Genomic DNA, 17,286 nt, shown 5'->3' with positions numbered 1-17,286 from the left:
TCCTATACCATTAAAGACATTAACAACGGGGTTGCCTATTACTGCAAATGAGCCATGCCAACCACAGGCTGAGACCCGAGGGCCGCCTGGGCTGCGAGCCGGGGCTGCTGCGCGGACCCGGGACTAACCCCGGGCTCTCACCAGCCGCCCAAGGCGAGCTGGGCCCATTTCCCAGGTGGGGAAACTGAGGCACGGGGCAAAAGGAGCCGCGGGCGGCTCGGAGGAGGGGAGCGGGAGCTCATCCCTGCCCCCCCAGCACTAAGCCAGCTCTACGCAGCAGTGCCTAACGCCGGGCGATGCCCGGGGCGGGTTTGAGCTTTCCACCATTGCCCTCTCCGTGGCAGATTTTTTTTCCCCCTGAAGTGCCAGCAGGTATCAGCATCCGGGAGGAAAAAACCGCCTTGTCCGTAGGCGAGAGCTAAATCCACAGGGGATGTGGCCGGCACCTTTGCCCGCGCCGGTTTATGCCGCCCAGGAGCGAGGTTGTGTGGGGCTGAGCCGGGGTCACAGTTGCCCCTTCCAGGCCTTTGGCGTTATTCGGCTAATGGATTTTTTTATAAGGGGAATAAGGACTGTGCAACGTGTTGTTAAATAACTTCTTCAGAGCATCGTTATGAGGGTTATAAAACAGAGCACAGGATCATTCACTGGGTGAGCACAGGCTATTATTATTATTGTTATTGTTATTATTGTTATAATCATTGTCTAAGTCCGAGGCCTGCGGCCAAGGGCTGTTTGCAGCCTGCCGGGGCACCGCAGCCCCGGGGTGACCCGGCAGGGACCCTGCCCCGGCTCCCGGCCCTGGCGGGACGTCACCCAGCACCTCCCCGGGTGACGAGGCCCTGCCACGCCGGGGCGGCCCCAGGAGCAAGGAAAACCCCCCGCACTCCCAGCGCCTCCCGGCCTCGGGAGCAGCCGCGCCGGCCTCGCGCAGGAACTTCCTCCGAAAAATGAGTCAGGAAAACATTGCTGCTGGGGTTTTTTTTGACCTTTTTCCCTTTACTTTTTGGGGTGAGGGGGAAGGACTGCAGAAGGTGGAAAGTAATCAGGTTTTGGACCTGGGATAAAAAATTGCTGGGGTAGGTTGGGCTGACTTCTTATAATTAATAGTGTGCCTTGTAATAGGATTCTCCAGCCTCCGGTGCTCCCTGGAAACACCTTTTTACATAAGATATTGCCCACGATGGAGCAGCAGGGCTTTGATTTATGGGGTTTCGTCCTCCAAGAAGCATCGCATGGGCTGGCCCGGCCGGTGGAATTTATCAGGGGGAAAGGCACAAAAAAAAAATAAAATAAGAGGGAGGGAAGAGCTTTCTGTGAGCCTCGCCACTGCGGTGCGGCACCGGCAGCCCGGCCCGGGGCGAGAGGAAAGTCCTGCGTCCGGGACACGCGCGGCGAGGCAGCGGGCGAGCCGACCCCCCCGGGGCGGGTGCAGCAGCAAAGGGCTCGAGGCACCCGCAGACGCCCTGAGGGGCCCCGTGGCACCCGGCGGAGCCCGAGTTACTCGGGGAGCTTCCCGCCGGGTCCCTGCCCGCAGCCCCCCCCCAGTAAATCACGGCAAGGAGCAGCTCCGCGCGGGCGGCGCGCTCCGGCCCGCAGACAGCACAGCGGGACCGGGAGAGGATTGTAATAATTAATAATCATTAGAATAATAATGCATAAAGACAGTGGTGAAGTAATTAGCCGGCGAGGGAGCGCTCGCTAATTGAGGCAGGGAGCTGGAGCGCCCCGGCGGAGCAGGGAGGGGACGGGAGGCCCCGGGTGGCAGCGGGCCGAGGAGGGTGCTGAGCCCACTGCAGGAGGGTGCTGAGCCCATCGCCAGCACGGTTTGCCCAAGGCAGGGCAGGATGCGGCTCACGCGGACCGGCCGTGGCGGGGGCCGTGGCTCTCTCGGGGGGAAACTGAGGCACGGGCCGCGCGGGGGCATCCGCCGGGGCGCTGCTGCAATATTCGGGGGCAAAAGGAGCAGAGCCTGGATGCGGGGTGGAGGCGAGGGGCACCCACGGCAGCCTCCCTCCTCGGGGGGCCGCCGGGGGGGCGGGGGCTCAGGCCAGCCCCAGCTGGCGCTTGAGGGCCGGCAGCTCGGCCGCCTGGACGCCGCTGCCACCGCAGACGACGACGACGACGGAGGCCAGCGCGGCCGCCAGCCGCCCCTCGCGCTGCAGCCGCCGCAGGTGCCCCGCGTAGAGCAGGGCCAGCACCGCCCCGCACGCCGGCTCCACCAGCAGCCGCTCGTCGTCTGCCGGGGAGAGCGCCGGTGGGACACGGCCCCCCCAAGGGCCACGGCCCCCCTAAGGGCCACGGCCGTCCCCCGCTCTCCCCGCGCCGCCGGCTCACCCAGGAACTGCTCCATCGCTCGCACGGCCTCGGCGTCCTCCACCACCTGCGAGATGACGCCGCACTCCTGGGCGCACTGCAGCACCCGCGCCGCCACCGTCTTGGCCCCCAGGCACTTGGCCACACTGCGGAGGGAGGGCAGCCATGGGGGGGTCCGCGCAGCCCCTGAGCCCCCGAAACGTGCTCCCCCCGCTGGGACCGCCGGCCAAGCGGCAGCAGCCGGGCGGCGCAACGCAGCGCTTGCGTCCTCCGCACCAGCTGAGACCCGCCAGCTCGTCGCACGTGTGGCCAAGCGCCGGCGCGAGGCGCTCACCTGGTGATGTCGGGCAGGGAGACGAGCCGGCCGGCCTCCAGCGCCGCGTGCAGGCTGTGGGCGCCCCACGTCTCGGCGGCCACGACGGGCACGTCCGGCCAGCCGACCTCGCGCAGGCCGGCCACGACGCCGGCCAGCAGCCCCCCGCCGCCCACCGACAGCAGCACGGCGCCCGGCTTGCTCTCCAGCGACTCCCGCAGCTCCCGCACCAGGCTGGCGTGGCCCTGCCTGCGGCACGGGGCAGCCGGGGTGGCCACGGCCCCGGGGCGGCTGCCCGCAGCTCGGGGCCGGGTGCCGGGGGGGCCGGGGGGGCCGGAGGGGCCGGGCGCTGCACTCACCAGATCAGCGGGTGGTCGAAGGGGTGGATGCTCACCCAGCCCTCGGCCTGGGCCAGCTCCTGCGCTCGCTTGTTGGCCTCATCCCACACCTGGGGAAGGCGCGGGCAGCCCTCACACCCCGGCACGGTGCCCCCGCGGTGCCCGCGACCGGCATGTGCAGCACCGTGCGCCACCCCGCCGCCTTCCCGGCCGTGAGCCCCTCGGCACCGCGGGTCGCCCCGCGGCCATGCCGGGCGCGCTGGCTGCAGGAGGAGGGCGGTTCGGGATGGGGATGGGGATCGCGGGCTCCGCGCCCATGCACGGCCCCACGGGGCGCGCCGCGGTCAGGATGAGGCCCCCGGGGCCCCCCCAGGCAGCGCGGGCACTGCCACGGCGCAGCGCGGTACCTGGCCGCAGACCTCCACCTCGGCGCCCAGCTCCTGCAGCTTGCGCACCATGGCCGGGCCGGTGCTGCTGGGCACCACCACGGTGGCCGGCAGCCCCAGCTTCCTGGCTGCGTAGGCCGTGGCCAGCCCCGCGTTCCCCCCTGCCGAAACGAGGGGGCACGCAGGGGCTCGAGCCCCCCGGCACCCCAGGGGGTGGGGGGGGGCTGCACCACCGGTGGGTGCTGCCCCCCGGAGCTGTGTCCTCACCCGGCTCAGCCTCCCCTCGCTTCCTGAGCACCCTACCTGCCCGGGACCCCACACCAGATATCCCACATCGGATCCCCACCACCACGTCCCCACCACCACCAGATCCCCCACCACCACCACGTCCCCACCACCAGATCCACCACCACCACCACATCCCCACCACCAGATCCACCACCACGTCCCCACCACCAGATCCACCACCACCACCACATCCCCACCACCAGATCCACCACCACGTCCCCACCACCACCAGATCCCACCACCAGATCCACCACCACCACCACCACCACGTCCCCACCACCAGATCCCACCACCGGATCCACCACCACCACTATGTCTCCACCACCAGGTCTCCACCACCAGATCCACCACCACCACCACGTCCCCGCCACCAGATCTCCACCACCAGATCCACCCCCACATCCCCACCCCCACATCCCCCGTGCTGCCAGGCTCCCCCAGGCTGGATCCCATCCTCTCCCTCCGCCTGGACCCCCTCGGTTTTGGGGAGAGCTGGCTTTCCCCCCACACAGCAAGGACCCGCAAGGCTTCACCACCCAGCGCGGAGGCCAGGGACACCGGGGACCCCCAGCACCCACCGCGGTGGCGCGGGGACCCTCAGCCACAATAGAGCAGGGCTGCCGGGGTGTGCTGCTGGCTTTACACCGGGGCTGGGAGAAGTGGGGGGGTCACGCAGCCAAGGGCCTGGGAAGCCGGGATTTATTCCCAGGCACAACCACCTCCCGGCCGCCCCAGCCCAGAGCCCGGTTACCTGAGGAGCAGACGAAGTGGCGGCAGCCCTTCTTGGCAGCCTGGAAGCCAAGAGCGCGCAGGAGCTGGGACCTCACCTCTGCCCCCGCACGTGCCGCGGGCTCCCCCGGGACCGGACGCAGCCGCGTGGGTGCTCCCGGCCGCCCGGCGTGGGCAGGGGCCCCCGCACGTGCCCCGGCCCCCCGCGCTCACCTCCTGGCACAAATAGCCGATGCCCCGAATCTTGAAGGAGCCCGTGGGCTGCACGTTCTCCAGCTTCATGTAGACCTTGGTGCCCGCCGCCCTGGACAAGGCCAGGCTCTCCAGGACGGGCGAGACGATGTGGAAGCGCCCGCCGTCGCCGTGGGGCCGGGCTGCCATGGGGCCGTGGGAGCCGCTCGCGGGAGCCACGCCAGCCTCTGCGAGAGGAGGCGGGAGCAGTCGGAAGCCCTTTCCCGGGGAAAAGGGGTCATCCGAGGGCTGCCGGCCCGGGAGCAAAGGCGCAGCAAGGACAGGAGGTGTTTTGCGGAGCCGGCAAGGAAGCAGCGTGCCCAGTTCACCCCCGGGAAGCCTGGGAGCACTCGCGCAGCCCCCGCTCCCGCGGCTCTCCCTGCGCTGGCTCCGGTGCCCACGGCTGGGGCAGCTGAAAACTCACTCGGAAAAACCAGCTCCTGCAAACTAAGGGCTGGTTTCCGGCTGGATGAGGGAGCCCAACCGCGCAGCCGCTGGCGGGGAGCCGGAGGGCGGCAGGGCTGCGGCGGGGGATGTCAAACGGGGCTGCGGAGAGCTGGCTGCAGTCGTTCCTTGCTCTCCTGCCCTTTGACAGAGCAAAGTTTCAGAAAGTTTTTTCTCCCTCTTTTTTTTCTCTGCTTTCAGCAGTGGAAAACAAGGCGGCTCTTTGTGAGGAAGAAAACAGCGATGCAGGGTAGGAAGCCGGAGCGGGGATTTGTCCGGAGGGCTGGGGGATGCGGGCAGGGCCAGCAGCCAGCGCCGCCGGGAGCGGGTCCCGCTGGGGCCGCTCGCTGTGCCGGGGTCGCAGCCCCTCTGGAAACCCCCGTTCCTGGGGGCTCCTCTGCAAAACTGGCCTTGGGCAGGGTGGGAATTGCCTCATCTCACTCTAAAAGCAGCCAGCCAAAGGTCTCCTCCGCTTTTAAACCTCATTCCCCACGTCTCTCCCCTGCGCTTTCCAACAAACCAACCTTTGGCCGCCCCAGGACTGATAAAAGGGGCAAACTCCCCCAGACAGGGATTTTCAGGGATGCCGGGAAGCCGAGCGGCACAGGGGCCACGCGCACCAGCACCGCTGCTTTGCAGCCCCCAGGGCACAGAAGCCACGTGGCACCAGCCCTGTCACCCCCCTGCCCCAGTGTCCCCTCCCTCTGTCTGCTCCATCCCCAGCTGCTCCCCAGGAATCTGACTCCCAGGGAAAGCCGGTGAGTCCTGGAAAAGCAAGACCCAGCGGAAGGGAAGAGATACGAAGAGGGGATCCTTGGGCAGGATCAGTCCCAGGGCACCCCGTGGCTGCCCCATAATTCGGACACCCCGGCGTGGGGATGCCTCAGCGTGGGGACGGCCCGGCGTGCCGGTGGCGGGGACCTACCTGGCGTCGCTGCGCTGCTGGCGCTGGCGAGCTCTGCGGGCTGCCCCGATCAGCGGGAGCTGGGGCCTTTGATCCCAATGGCCTTTGGCTAGGGTGGGTCAGGCAGCGTGTGAGTCAGTGCCGGGGAGAGGTCTCCGTCGGAGGCCGGCCCGGAGCGCGGCCAACGGAGCGCAGCCAGTTGCGCAGCGGGATGCAAGGAGGCACCTCCGTCTGCCGTCCCGGCCGCACACGCTGCCTCGGGCACGGTCCCGCCGCGCCGCAGAGCACGTTGCCCCGGAGCTGCTGGAGCCGCTGCACCCGCGCGGCAGAGCTGCCACCCAGAGAGACCCCCCGGCAGCAGGTGCAGCGCTGCGGGTCCCAGGCTGCCGGGAGGGCTTGGGGCCTCCCCGTGAGGCGGGGGCCGACGGGCAGCTCCCCCGCAGAAGGTGTGCCGATGGGGACGAGTTGTGTCGTCAGGTGAAGGAGCTATGGGAGGAAGCAAACAGGCTGCGCAGCATCCGAGGAGATGAGCAAGAGAGAGACAGGGTATTCGCGGGGACCGTGCAGCTCCGGGAGTCCCGACCCGCCACAGCGGTGGAGTTGCCGGAGGGCTCTGAGCCGTGTGAAACGGTGCATCATAACTCCAGAGGAAGGCTGGAAACTGGTCACTTCTCAAAGGAGGAAAAGGCTCTTACTCCTCCTGAAGATTTGCAAGTGATGGACAGGTTTGGTGCCCTCCGAGCTGAGGAGGGGCTGGGCATGGCTCCAAGGGAAGGACCTGGGCCGACAGACCCTGTGCCGTGCGGGAACACCTGGAAGAAGCGGCTGGTGGTTGTTGTGGGTGACTCCCTGCTGCAGGGGATGGAGGCACCTATCTGCCGACCTGACTTCTCGTCTGGAGAGGGTTGTTGCCTGCCAGGGGCTCGAATACGAGATGTCATGGAAAGACTGCCAAGGCCGGTCCACGTGTCGGACTATTACCCTCTGCTGCTCTTCCACGGGGGCACTAGTGACATCAAGGGCAAACTGGAAACCATCAAACAGGATTTCAGAGCTCTGGAGATGGTGGTCGAGGGTCTGGGAGCCCAGGCCATCTTCTCAATCCCGCCAGTGAGGGGGAGGGATGGGAGGAGGAGTAAAGGGGGTTTCCAAGTTAACAACTGGCTGCGGCTCTGGTGTTGGCAATAGGGTTTTGGTCTCTATGACCATGGGACCCTGTTTGAAGAGCGACAACTGATGGGGAGAGATGGGATCTGTCTCACTAACTGGGGCACGCGTGTCTTTGCCAAGAGGCTGGCCAGCCTGGTAAGGAGGGCTTTAAACTAGGGAAGATGGGGGAAGGGGAGAGTTATAGAGACAGGGAGTCAACAAAACGTGGGGGGACTCATGGGGGACTTCAACCACCCTGATATCTGCCTGAAAGACGACACAGCTAGGCACAAACAGGCCGGGAGGTTCCTGCAGAGCGCTGATGATAACTTCTTGACACAGGTGGTGGAGGAGCCAATGAGGAGAGGTGCGCTGCTGGACCTTGCACTGGCAAACAGAGAAGGGCTGGTTGGAGACGTGAAGGTCGGGGGCAGCCTTGGCTGCGGTGACCGTGAGACGGTGGAGTTCGGGATCCTGTGAGGAGGAAGCAGGGCAATATGTAGGATCGCAACCCTGGACTTCAGGAGAGCAAACTTTGGCCTCTTCAGGGACCTACTTGGAGGAATCCCATGGGTCAGGGCCCCAGAAGGAAGGGGCAGTCCAAGAGAGCTGGTTAATACTCAAGCATCACTTCCCCCAAGCTCAAGATGGATACATCCCTGTGAGTAAGAAGTCAAGCAAAGGGGGCAGGAGACCCGCATGGATGAGCAAGGAGCTTCTGGCAAAACTCACACAGAAGAAGGAAGCATACAGAACGTGGGAAAAGGGACAGGCCACTCGGGAGGAATGCAGGAGCGCTGCCAGAGTACGCAGGGATGTGACGAGGAAGGCCAAGGCCCATTTGGAATTAAATCTGGCAAGGGATGTCCAGGACAGCAAGAAGGGCTTCTTCAAAGACATCAGTAGCGAAAGGAAGACTAGGGAAAATGTGGTCCTGCTGCTGAAGGGGGTGGGTGCCCTGGTGACAAAGGATGCAGGGCAGGCAGAGTTACTGAATGCCTTCTCTGCTTCAGTCCTTACTGCTGAGGCCACCCTCAGGGATCCCAGATCCCAGAGATGAGAGAGAAAGTCTGGAGAAAGGGAGACTTTCCCTCGGTCGGGGAGGATCCGGTTAGAGATCATTTAGGCAAACTTGACACCCACGGATCTGTGGGCCCTGAGGGGATGCACCCACGAGGGCACCCAGGAGTGCTGAGCAGGGCGGTTGGAGGAGACGATCTCCGGAGGTCCCTTCCAACCTCAGCCACCCTGTGACTCTGCGTCCGCGCGGGGCGAGAGCCGTGGGACAGGGGAGGGAGACGCGCGGCCGGAGGCACCTTGTTCCCCTCCGCCGGCCCCACACCCCCGGGCAGCGGAGCGAGGCGGCCAGGGGCAGGGGTTAACCGCGGCCCTCGCCCGGCACAGGCTGTTTGCTCAGCGCTTTGCACGTAGCCCGTTTCGGTGCCTGTCTGGGTTGTGTTTGTCCGGCCGTTTCCTTCCCAAGTCACCTTGGAGCTGGCTGGAAACCAAAAGCACCCAAGCGTGGCCTGGCTGGGCGCCCAGCCAGCGCCGAGATGGACGCGTCTAGCCCCGGGGCTCGGCTCGGCTCCCCGGCAGCATCTGCCTGCTCCAGCCCCCGGGACCCGCAGCCAGCCGCAGAGGCGACCAGCACCCTGGGAGGAGAGGAGGCCACCTCCCAAAGCGTGGGGTACCTGAGGCCAAGGGCCTGCGGAAGCCCGGGCTGCAGCGCTGTCCTCGCTCCTTCCCAGCCAGAAAGGCTTTTTCCTGCCAAATTTGAGGGGTTTGTTCGCTCGGCTGGGATGGCAGGCCGGGAGAGGGCAGCCGGCCCATCCAAAAGGCCCCAGAAGCCTGGGGAGAAACGCTCTCCTCATCCCTCCAAAACGAGCCATCACACCCCCCCGGCACCCCCCACTCCTGCCCGGCACGGGGTTTAACCCCCTCCCCACCAGCTGTCACCCCTGGTGCACCAGGGGGTATTTTGGCTACCCAGTCCCGTGGGATATCCCCCCTCCTGCCCTGCCGATGCGGGAGAGGGGTCCCTGGCCCTCCCCGGCGCTCATGCTGCTGCACCAGGTCTCCATCGCCCCCCCGCCCCATCGCCCTCCTCCGCAGTCCCCGGCTGGCTCCGACCCCAGCAGGGCTCAAACCCCTGCTAGCAAAGCCGGGCGCCCCGCGGCTCCCCCCATCCTGCCCCTGCTCGGCACCCCAGAGCCCCCCCAAAACACAGCCAGGGACGCCGGAGGGGCTCGTGGTGGCCAAGGCGGGGCTGGGGAAGGCGTGTCATAGGGGTGCTGGCTCTTTGAAGCCTCTTTGCTTGGGGAAAGGGGGGCGTCTAGCCAACCAGCCCCCCTGTCCCTGCCCCCTCGGCTGCCTTCCACCCCCCAAACCCGGCTCTTGCCTCCCAGCGGGGTTGGAAGCGCCTGGGAAACGTCAGACAGCACCGGGCAGCCTCTGTCCCCCGGCCGTCCCGCGGTGCAATCCCTTCCTGCACGGACCTGTGGCCAAGCTGGTGGAGGTCCCCGACCCTGGTGGAGATCTCTGATCCCTACGGAAGTCCCTGGCCCTGGCTGAGGTCCCTGATCCCAGCGGAGGTCCCTGACCCCGGCAGACGGACCCAGCTCCAGCGCTCCGGCCCAAAGCCAGCTGCCTGCAGCCAACGCACAGGGCAGCTCGGTTGTGTCACCTGGAAAAGGAGCTTGGCACGGCCCATAAACGGGATGGAAGTGAAACAGGACCCAGAGAGAGAGGACTGTGGTTGCTCTGGCCCAAATGGTGCTCCAAAACCAGCCCAGAGAGCACCCGGTACCCGAGGGCAGGCGGGAGCAGCTAATGCAATCAGCTGCGACTGCCTCAAAGACTATTTGCCATAGGGACTAAGTTCAGCCTAGCCCCTCCATCTCATTTTGATGTTACTCCAGGTTTTTGCATTGATAGCAATGAAATAATTAATCCCCTGGTGCTGATACCTTCATTAGGCTTCAGAGTCAACAACCAACTGGGCTGACAGGGTTATGGCACTCCTCAGAGGCACAGTGCTGCCTGCAGACTCAGGTGTGAGTTTAACCAAGCACCATTCACGTGGCGCCAGGGAAACTGCTCCCAGAGCCCAGCTGCTGCCCGCAGCTGGGGGCTATTTAACCAGTTTTGTTTGGTTTTCCACTGGAAAAAAAAAAGGAAGCGAGAAAAGCAGCCTCTGATGCATCTCTAGCGCTCCACGTCCTCTGCATTGGCGCTGAAAGGGCTCTGCAATGCCCGTCCCACTCGCTGCCCCTTCGCCCAGCCGTGGGGAGCTCTGCCGGCCCCGGGGAAACTGAGGCAGGGGGAAAACTCACCTGAACGCGGAGCCAGGGCCGGCACAGCCTCCTCCACGCCGGGGGCCCTCAGCCCCTCGTTGCCCTCCAGCCCCGAAACGGCTGCCAACCCCGGGGTGGTCCCGGGCTGCATCACCTGCACGCTGCCCCAAGCCTGCCCAGGCCACCGCGGCCCCAAGGCTCCCCCCGGCATCCCGGCCCCCGTGGAGGGCACCGGGGACAGGGCCAGCCCGGGCCCTGGTGGGAACTTCCCATCTTCAAAGCACTCGCCGACCCCCGGTTCATTAATCCCCCGCTAATGACCTCGTTATTCCTAACGAGCCGCTCCGTGGCACAGCAGATCAAGGGAGCTGCAGTAAGAGGATTTTGCGGCAGGCATTTCGGGGCCGGGGTGGGGGGACACAGGTGGCAGAGAAGGGGAACAAAAGGGACGGGGATGGTCACCCTGCTGAGGAGGTCTGAGCTGTGGGGCATCTCCTCCCCGGTGCTCCAGCACCCCCTCTCCCCCCAGGCACTGCACCCCGCCATGGGCTAACCTGCCCCCTGAACGTAAAGTACCTGTACATCCCTGGAGCTATCAACATACAGCGGAGAAATAACTAACTACCACAGACTGCCAAAACGTAACCCAAAGGCATCCACCAGCTGGAGAAAGAGTCTGACGCAGAGGCAAAGCAACCTCACCCACTGGCACCCCAGGGGAGCTGGGGTGCAAACGCTCCTACCTCCTCCCGGGGCCAGGGGACAGCAGGGACAAAGGCAGAGCTCTCAAAACGGCCCCATTAACACTTTCTGCTGCAGGGGAAAGACTGGCAGGTGAGCCCAACCCTTATACAAGCCCTTAGAGAATCCAAACACAGCGCAAAAGCAGAAGCTGCCCTCACTTTGCAGCTCACAGATCATTTTATTTGTCAAAACCAAACCAGTTCTCTCCCCTCCTCTCCGAGAGCGTGGGACGTCGCGGTCCCAGCCACCGTACACACCACGGAGTGGACCCCAACCTCCCGGGGACCCCCGTTTTCGGGGGGAAGAGAGGGGAAGGGGGGGCCAGCATCGAGCGCCGGGGGACAAGCCATGGGGTGTGCACAGGGGAGAGCCGCCCGGCCGGGGAAATGTCTGCGGACGGTCAGGATGGGGTCGAAGCCCCCGCGCCGTGGGGCGACGCCGGGGGGAGCAGACCCACGGGCACCCCCGGCTCCACCCCGCACCCCCTCCGGGGCCGGGGCGCAGGAGGGAGGGGGCAAAGCAGCAGCTGGCAAACGCGGGGGGCCGCAGGACGGGTGGGCAGGTCGGGTGCCCCCCTGCACCCCCATTTCCACCCCCCACGCCAAAGCCCATCAGCAAACCGTTATCGCCGCGAGCATCGGCCGGCGCCGGGGAGCTGCCCCCCCCCCCGGCAGGGGCCCCGCGCGGGCACAGGCAGCCCCTCGTCCCGGGACGCGGGCGGCGAAGATGCCAGGGAAGCGGCCCCGCGGCCGCAGCTCAGTCCCAGCGGACCTGGACGGGGGGGAACTTCCAGAGGTCGGGGTGGCCCATGTGCAGCAGGTTGCTGTAGGGGGACGTGCTCCACTGGAAGGGGGGCACGTCGTCCCACGTGGGCCCGCTGGCCGCCACGAGCCGGTAGGCGGGGGCCATGCTGAAGGACGTGATCTGAGTAAGAAGAATAAAAACACATAAGTGCAAAAGGGGAAGGGAAGGAGCGACAGAGCTGATGGCACAGCCCGGACACATGGACGGGATCGGGGGGTCCTTGAACTGGGGACCTCCAGCTCCCGTGGCCTTGCTTTTGCCACCCATCCTCGAGGGACGCCAACGGGCCGCGCGGCGCCTCCTGCACGGCAGCCCGGCACCGGGGAGGGGGCCACGCCGCGGCTCGGCCCTCCCTGCCCCCGGGCCCTCACCTTCATGTCGGTGCCGCCGTGGGAGCGCTGGCGCAGCGCCGCGAAGGGGTAGGTCCCGTTGGCCGGGTTGAGGTCCGAGCGGGCGGAGATGGCGTTCTCGGCGTTCTGGGGGGGGTCGCAGCCCTGGCACCGCGACAGCGGGTCCCGCAGGTAGTTGTTGAACCTGGAGAAGGGCGGCACAGACGAGTCGCAGCAAAAGGAGGAGGAAAAAAAATAAATTACTCCAAAGAGAAGATACACCCCGAGGGTTGGAGATGTCCACGCAGCGGTGCTGGGGTGCCTCGTCCCCCCCACGCCATGGCCGCAGCACCCACCTCATCAGGCGGACCATGTCGTCCATGTCGCGCACCAGCGTCTGGTTGCGCCGGAAGATGCGGGCGCGGGGATTTCTGTCGTAGGTGAACCAGTCGCCGTATTTCTTCACCAGCTCCAGGTTCCCACTGGCGTTAAAGATCTCCTCGAAGTACCTGGGGGAGGCGAGAAGGCCAGCGAGTCAGGCCTGGGGCAGCGTCACCGCCCCCCACCACGGCCCCTGCAGGACCAGGGGTGCCCAGCCCTGGTGGGCCGGGGCGCCCCGCGTCCGGGGAGGCTGGGATGGAAGGGATGGACGCGGGTGGAGAGATGAAGCCGGCTGGAGCTTACGGCACGTTGTAACTGGCCCAGTAGCCCTGCTGGTAGAGCAGCTCCGTCTTATCAGCCACGACCACCAGGCCCCTGCAAGAAGAAGAGCACGGATCAGGCCAGAAGGCAAAACAAAGCAGAGGTGGGCGGCCACGCTGCCAAGGAGGGCACAGCTGCCCCACGGGACCCACCAGACGGGCACAGCCAAGCTACCCCCCAAGCCAGGGCTCCTGGTGGCCCGTCACCCACGTACGAGCACCCCCCGAGAGCCCTGAACCTCCAGCGCGGCCGAGCACGAGCACCTTCCCAGGCACAGCAGAAGGGCCACCACCACCAAACCTGGCGTTTGCACCCTCTTAACTTAAAAACTCCAACCTCAGCCGAGCCGGGGCAGCGCGAGGGCTGGAGCAGACCCCGCCGCCGGGATTTACGGCTTTCCAGAAGTGGTGAGGACAAAGCTGTGAGAGGAAATGGTTGTGCAACGACTCCGAGCGGGAGCTGGCTCTCAGGCAGGGTTAAGAGTGCTCACGGGATCTGCTCCAGCACCGTCAGCACGCCTCGCTGGAGGCCGGCCTTCCCGGGCGAGAAGGCGTTGTAGTCCACCACCATCCACTGGTTGTTGTACCTGGCCGAGAGAGGGGGGAAACGTCCGTCCAGCGGCCGCCCACCTGGACGCCTCGCCACAGACGTCGCTGCTCCGCAGAGCCAGATCCGGAGCCGTTCGCCTGATCCCACCGCGATACCCAGGCAGGAACGGGGCCGGATCCCCCCGCCGGCAGTGCCCACTCACGTGCCGCTGTTGAACTGCCGGAAGACGGCAGCCCACTCGGGGCCGCTCCGGGCGAGCCGGTTGGCCACGATGTTCCTCAGCCACTCCAGGACGCTGCCCTGCGGGCGGATGTACTTCCACAGCGCGGGGTTGCTGTTCCCGATGGTGGTCTCCAGCGCTACCTGCGGCGGCAGGAGGTGAGCGGGGCCAGGGCGGGGAAGGGAAGGGGCCCCGCGGGAGCAGCTCCTGCTCACCAAGCCGCTGCTCAGGATGTAGAAGTCATCTCCGGAGAAGATGGTGCCGGGGTAGGAGGAGAACACCTGGACGCTCCCTGCGATCTGAGTGTTACCTGGGAGGGATCGCAGAAGCGGGAGGGCATCAGTAGGGGGGAGGCAATGGAAAAAACACAGGCCACCCCACACCTGCAGACCCCCGCCCTCCAAGGAGCGTGGCCCTGCTCCCCGTGACCCACATCCCGCGGGTCCCGCCAGCGCCGCGGGCTGGAAACCGCTGCCCACATGCGCCCCGCAGCACCGGGGGGAGAGCGAGGCGGCCGAGCAGGGCCCCCCCGTACCGCGGGCCGAGGTGCGGAAGGGCAGCGTGTACTTCTTGATGACGCGCAGCATGGACTGGTAGGAGGTCCAGGTGTCGTGGGCAACCAGGAGATCCCGATTGCCCGGGAGCAGCTTCAGGAGGGCAGAGCAGGAGCCCGAGCCCAGGGGCGGCCGCGCGGCCGACTTGTTGAAGGCAGATTCCAGGTCCTCCAGGTCACCCCCCAGCTGCAGCAGCCTGCGAGAGGGAGGAAGCACAGGCGGGGGCAGCAGGCGGGGGAGGCTGCCGTGGGGGTGGGACCCCCCAGCCCGGCCACGGTGGTGCATGAACGGCCCCGCGCTCTCCCCGCAGCAGCCAGGAGCCGAGCCGGCTCAGCGCTGTCCGCGTGTCCGCCCGTCTGTCCGGGCAGGAGGGCGTCTCTGCAGCACGCCCCGGTGCAGATGCTAGCCCAGGGAACGCCCCTGCGGCCTGAGCAGGGAGGGAACCACGGCAGCGGGGAAACTGAGGCAGGGGGCACCAGCAGGCCTGGGAGGGCACCCACCATCCGGACCCAGCTGGTGATGCCGGAGAAGGAAGAGGGCCCCCCGGGACCCCCTCCCTGCGCCCGCACCTCCTCCCGGCCCGGCCGGAGCTTACAGGAAGCCGAAGGGCGCGACGGAGAACCTGCCGCCGGGGAAGGCCACGCGCCGGTTGTAGCTGTCCTCCAGGCCCTTGAGCTGCAGCAGGGCCAAGCGCACCTGGGGGCACAGGGCAGGCGCCTGACACCGGCGTCTCGCACCGGAGGATGGCGGTGGCACCGGGGACATGAGGACAATGGGGCCCCACATCCCCACGCTCCGCTCCCCGGGAGGCTGCACGCTGCCGCAGGTCGCGCTGCCGTCAGCAGCCCCGCGGGGTTGGGCTCGCGGGACCGTGACTCAGCACGGCCCCCAGCTGCCCCCCGCCGGCCCCGGCCCCGGGAGGAACTGCCCCGAAAACAGCGGCACGTGAGGCTCTCGCGGAGGGAAAGTCATGAGTCACTTCTGCCCTCGGCGAGGGCAGCGGTGACAAAGGCCAGGCCCGAGTCACCCTGCCTGGAGCGCGGCCAGGACGCAGGGGACGTGTCAGCACCCTCGTTATGCTTAAAAGCCCCAGTGTGTCCAGAGGCAGGAGACCAGGGGCTGTTTGGGGCGACCGAAAACCGCCCGGCGGCGGCAGGCGACGCCACGGGTGGGGGACGGGGCGGGACGTGATGGGGCGGGACGGCCCGGCTCACCTGGTGCCAGTACTCGGGGTCCTCACCCTTCTCCATCTGCTCCTCCATCCAGGCCAGGTTGGCCTCCAGGTAGCTCTTGAGCTTCTCGCAGTAGTCGGTCTCGTACTTGAAGGGGCCGCAGTAGCCCACCATGGTGTTCATCCAGTGCATGTAGATCAGCTGCCGGCCGGGGGCACGCGGCGGCGGCGTCAGCGCAGGGCTGGGGGCGGGGGGGCGCGGAGCCCCCAGCGCCGCTTCGCGGGGAGAGGCGGGCGCCTTACCTGCTCGGACACGGCGGCCTCCGCCAGCCCGGCGGCGTAGGCCTGCAGGCTGTCGTTGTAGGCGGCGTTGGTGGCCACCTCCAGGAAGGCCCACCTGGCCCGGGCACAGAGCGCGGGGCGCCGGTCAGCGGCCTCCCGCTGGGGGCCGGGCTGGGCCCGGCTGAGCCCCCGCGCGCTCATCACACCTGCGCCCGCCCCGCCCCGCCGCGCCGCGCCCCCCCGGCCGCCGCCTACCCCACGGCGCCGATGTGGTCGGTGAGGTTGGCCCAGGCGACGGCGGCGGGCTGCCGGCCCGGCACCACGCGCAGCCGCCCGGAGCCCGGCTCCAGCAGCACCGAGGCGGCGGCGGGGCCCGCGGCGGCCCCCAGGGCCCGGGCCGGGGCCGGGGCCGGGGCGAGCGCGGCGGCCAGCGCGGCCCCCAACAGCGCCCGCAGCGCCGCCATGCCGGACAGGGCGGGGCGGGGCCGCGAGGGGGCGGGGCGAGGCCGCGAGGGGGCGGGGCTACGTGGGGCCACGCCCCCAGGGCAGCGCCCGCTCTGCGCTGCGCGGGGGGGCGGGGCGGGGCGCGGCCGTGGGGCAGCGCGGACCCACACGCGGCCCCCGGACCCACACTCACCTCAGACCCACACTCACCTCAGACCCACACTCGACCCAGACCCACGCACATCCTGGGCCCCCCCCCCCACACACAGACTCGCACCCCCCTGGACCCACACGCGTGCCTGCACCCACACGCAGCCCCAATGCACCCCCCAGCCCCCCCCAGACCTCCCCCCCTATACACACCCCCGATTTGCTCCCAGACCCACACACCCCCAGGCCCCCCCACACACCCTGCCCTATAGACACACACGCGGGCCCATGCTCACCCCGGTGCAGCTCCTGCCCCACACATCTGCAGCCCCCACGCACCTCCTGCCCCCCCAATATGCCCCCAGCCCCACACATACCCCCCCTGCCCCCCCACCCTACTACAGCCCCAGCCCCACACCTCCCCAGACGCCCTCCCCCCCTGCCCCATACACCCCCCCAGCCCCACGCACACCCCGATACAGCCCCATGCTCCCCCGCCCTGGGGGGTGAGCTGCCTGGTGCAGCCCCCAGCCCCCCCCGGCACCTGCCCGCGGGGACCCCAGCCCTGCTCACCCCTGCGCCCGGCTCCGGCACCTCGCGCCCCACGCAGCCCCCCGGCGCCCTTGGGCTCGTGCAATGCCTGGCACCAGGCTATGGGGCAGCCCGCTCCTCCCGTGGGGCAAAGCCCTCCAGCCGGAAGCCCCCACGCCGCTGCCCCCCCGAGGCACAGGGCCCCCCTTCGCCCGGCCCTGGCACCACCCAGCTTGCTCTTACCCTGAGCCCAGAACAGAGGCGCTGAGGCCAGCAGCACTCGTGACATGGGCAGGCGGGCGGGAGGTGGGGGGGGGGGCCTCCATCCCCGCTATTTGTCTCCCAGGTGCCGGGACGAGGGGCGCTGGCGTCCCGGTGCCCTTGGGGGAGGCAGAGGGGCACCAGCCCCGTGTCC

General features: G+C 67.6%; 2 protein-coding genes across 6 annotated transcripts; both read right to left on the bottom strand.

Moving 5' to 3' along the window:
• Positions 1–640: 640 nt before the first annotated feature.
• SDSL (serine dehydratase like) lies at positions 641–6,076 on the bottom strand. Of its 4 annotated transcripts, none has more exons than XM_026119009.2 (8): positions 5,971–6,076; positions 4,584–4,789; positions 4,393–4,432; positions 3,375–3,514; positions 2,989–3,077; positions 2,651–2,878; positions 2,338–2,462; positions 641–2,239 (listed from the first exon to the last, which is right to left on the bottom strand). In XM_026119009.2, the coding sequence occupies exons 2-8, from the start codon at positions 4,749–4,751 to the stop codon at positions 2,046–2,048; spliced, it is 984 nt and encodes a 327-aa protein (XP_025974794.2). In that variant the 5' UTR covers positions 4,752–4,789; positions 5,971–6,076; the 3' UTR covers positions 641–2,045. The 4 variants fall into 4 exon arrangements, with proteins under 4 accessions (XP_025974794.2, XP_064378381.1, XP_025974792.2 ...); XM_064522311.1 differs by lacking the exon at positions 5,971–6,076 and adding an exon at positions 5,026–5,601 and having other exon boundaries at positions 4,584–4,820; XM_026119007.2 differs by lacking the exon at positions 5,971–6,076 and adding an exon at positions 5,026–5,601.
• Positions 6,077–11,289: 5,213 nt separating this feature from the next.
• On the bottom strand, positions 11,290–16,261 carry PLBD2 (phospholipase B domain containing 2). 2 transcript variants are annotated; one of them, XM_064522304.1, is made up of 12 exons: positions 16,002–16,261; positions 15,768–15,861; positions 15,508–15,666; positions 14,889–14,989; positions 14,275–14,489; positions 13,955–14,049; positions 13,722–13,882; positions 13,461–13,556; positions 12,953–13,024; positions 12,625–12,777; positions 12,311–12,473; positions 11,290–12,059 (listed from the first exon to the last, which is right to left on the bottom strand). In XM_064522304.1, exons 1-12 carry the CDS (start codon positions 16,208–16,210, stop codon positions 11,892–11,894), a joined length of 1,686 nt encoding a protein of 561 aa, XP_064378374.1. In that variant the 5' UTR covers positions 16,211–16,261; the 3' UTR covers positions 11,290–11,891. The 2 variants fall into 2 exon arrangements, with proteins under 2 accessions (XP_064378374.1, XP_064378373.1); XM_064522303.1 differs by having other exon boundaries at positions 13,722–14,049.
• Between the last annotated feature and the right edge of the window lie 1,025 nt (positions 16,262–17,286).

This window comes from Dromaius novaehollandiae, chromosome 17, assembly GCF_036370855.1.
Source record: "Dromaius novaehollandiae isolate bDroNov1 chromosome 17, bDroNov1.hap1, whole genome shotgun sequence".
Lineage (NCBI taxonomy): Eukaryota > Metazoa > Chordata > Aves > Casuariiformes > Dromaiidae > Dromaius > Dromaius novaehollandiae.
Note: the sequence above shows the minus strand (reverse complement) of the source record. Positions and strands in the feature narration are given on the sequence as shown.

Bases quoted from the DNA above. Each gene is read 5' to 3' on its own strand.
- SDSL (XM_026119009.2), bottom strand. From the start codon at position 4,751: ATGGCAGCCCGGCCCCACGGCGACGGCGGGCGCTTCCACATCGTCTCG. The intron at 3,078-3,374 runs GTACCGCGCTGC...CGCCTTCCCCAG, and splicing joins AGGTGGAGGTCTGCGGCCAG to GTGTGGGATGAGGCCAACAA. The intron at 2,463-2,650 runs GTGAGCGCCTCG...CTCCCTCCGCAG, and splicing joins TCCCTGCCCGACATCACCAG to TGTGGCCAAGTGCCTGGGGG.
- PLBD2 (XM_064522303.1), bottom strand. From the start codon at position 16,210: ATGGCGGCGCTGCGGGCGCTGTTGGGGGCCGCGCTGGCCGCCGCGCTC. The intron at 14,490-14,888 runs GTAAGCTCCGGC...TCCCTCTCGCAG, and splicing joins GTCGCGCCCTTCGGCTTCCT to GCTGCTGCAGCTGGGGGGTG. The intron at 13,557-13,721 runs GTGAGTGGGCAC...TCTCTCGGCCAG, and splicing joins CGGCAGTTCAACAGCGGCAC to GTACAACAACCAGTGGATGG.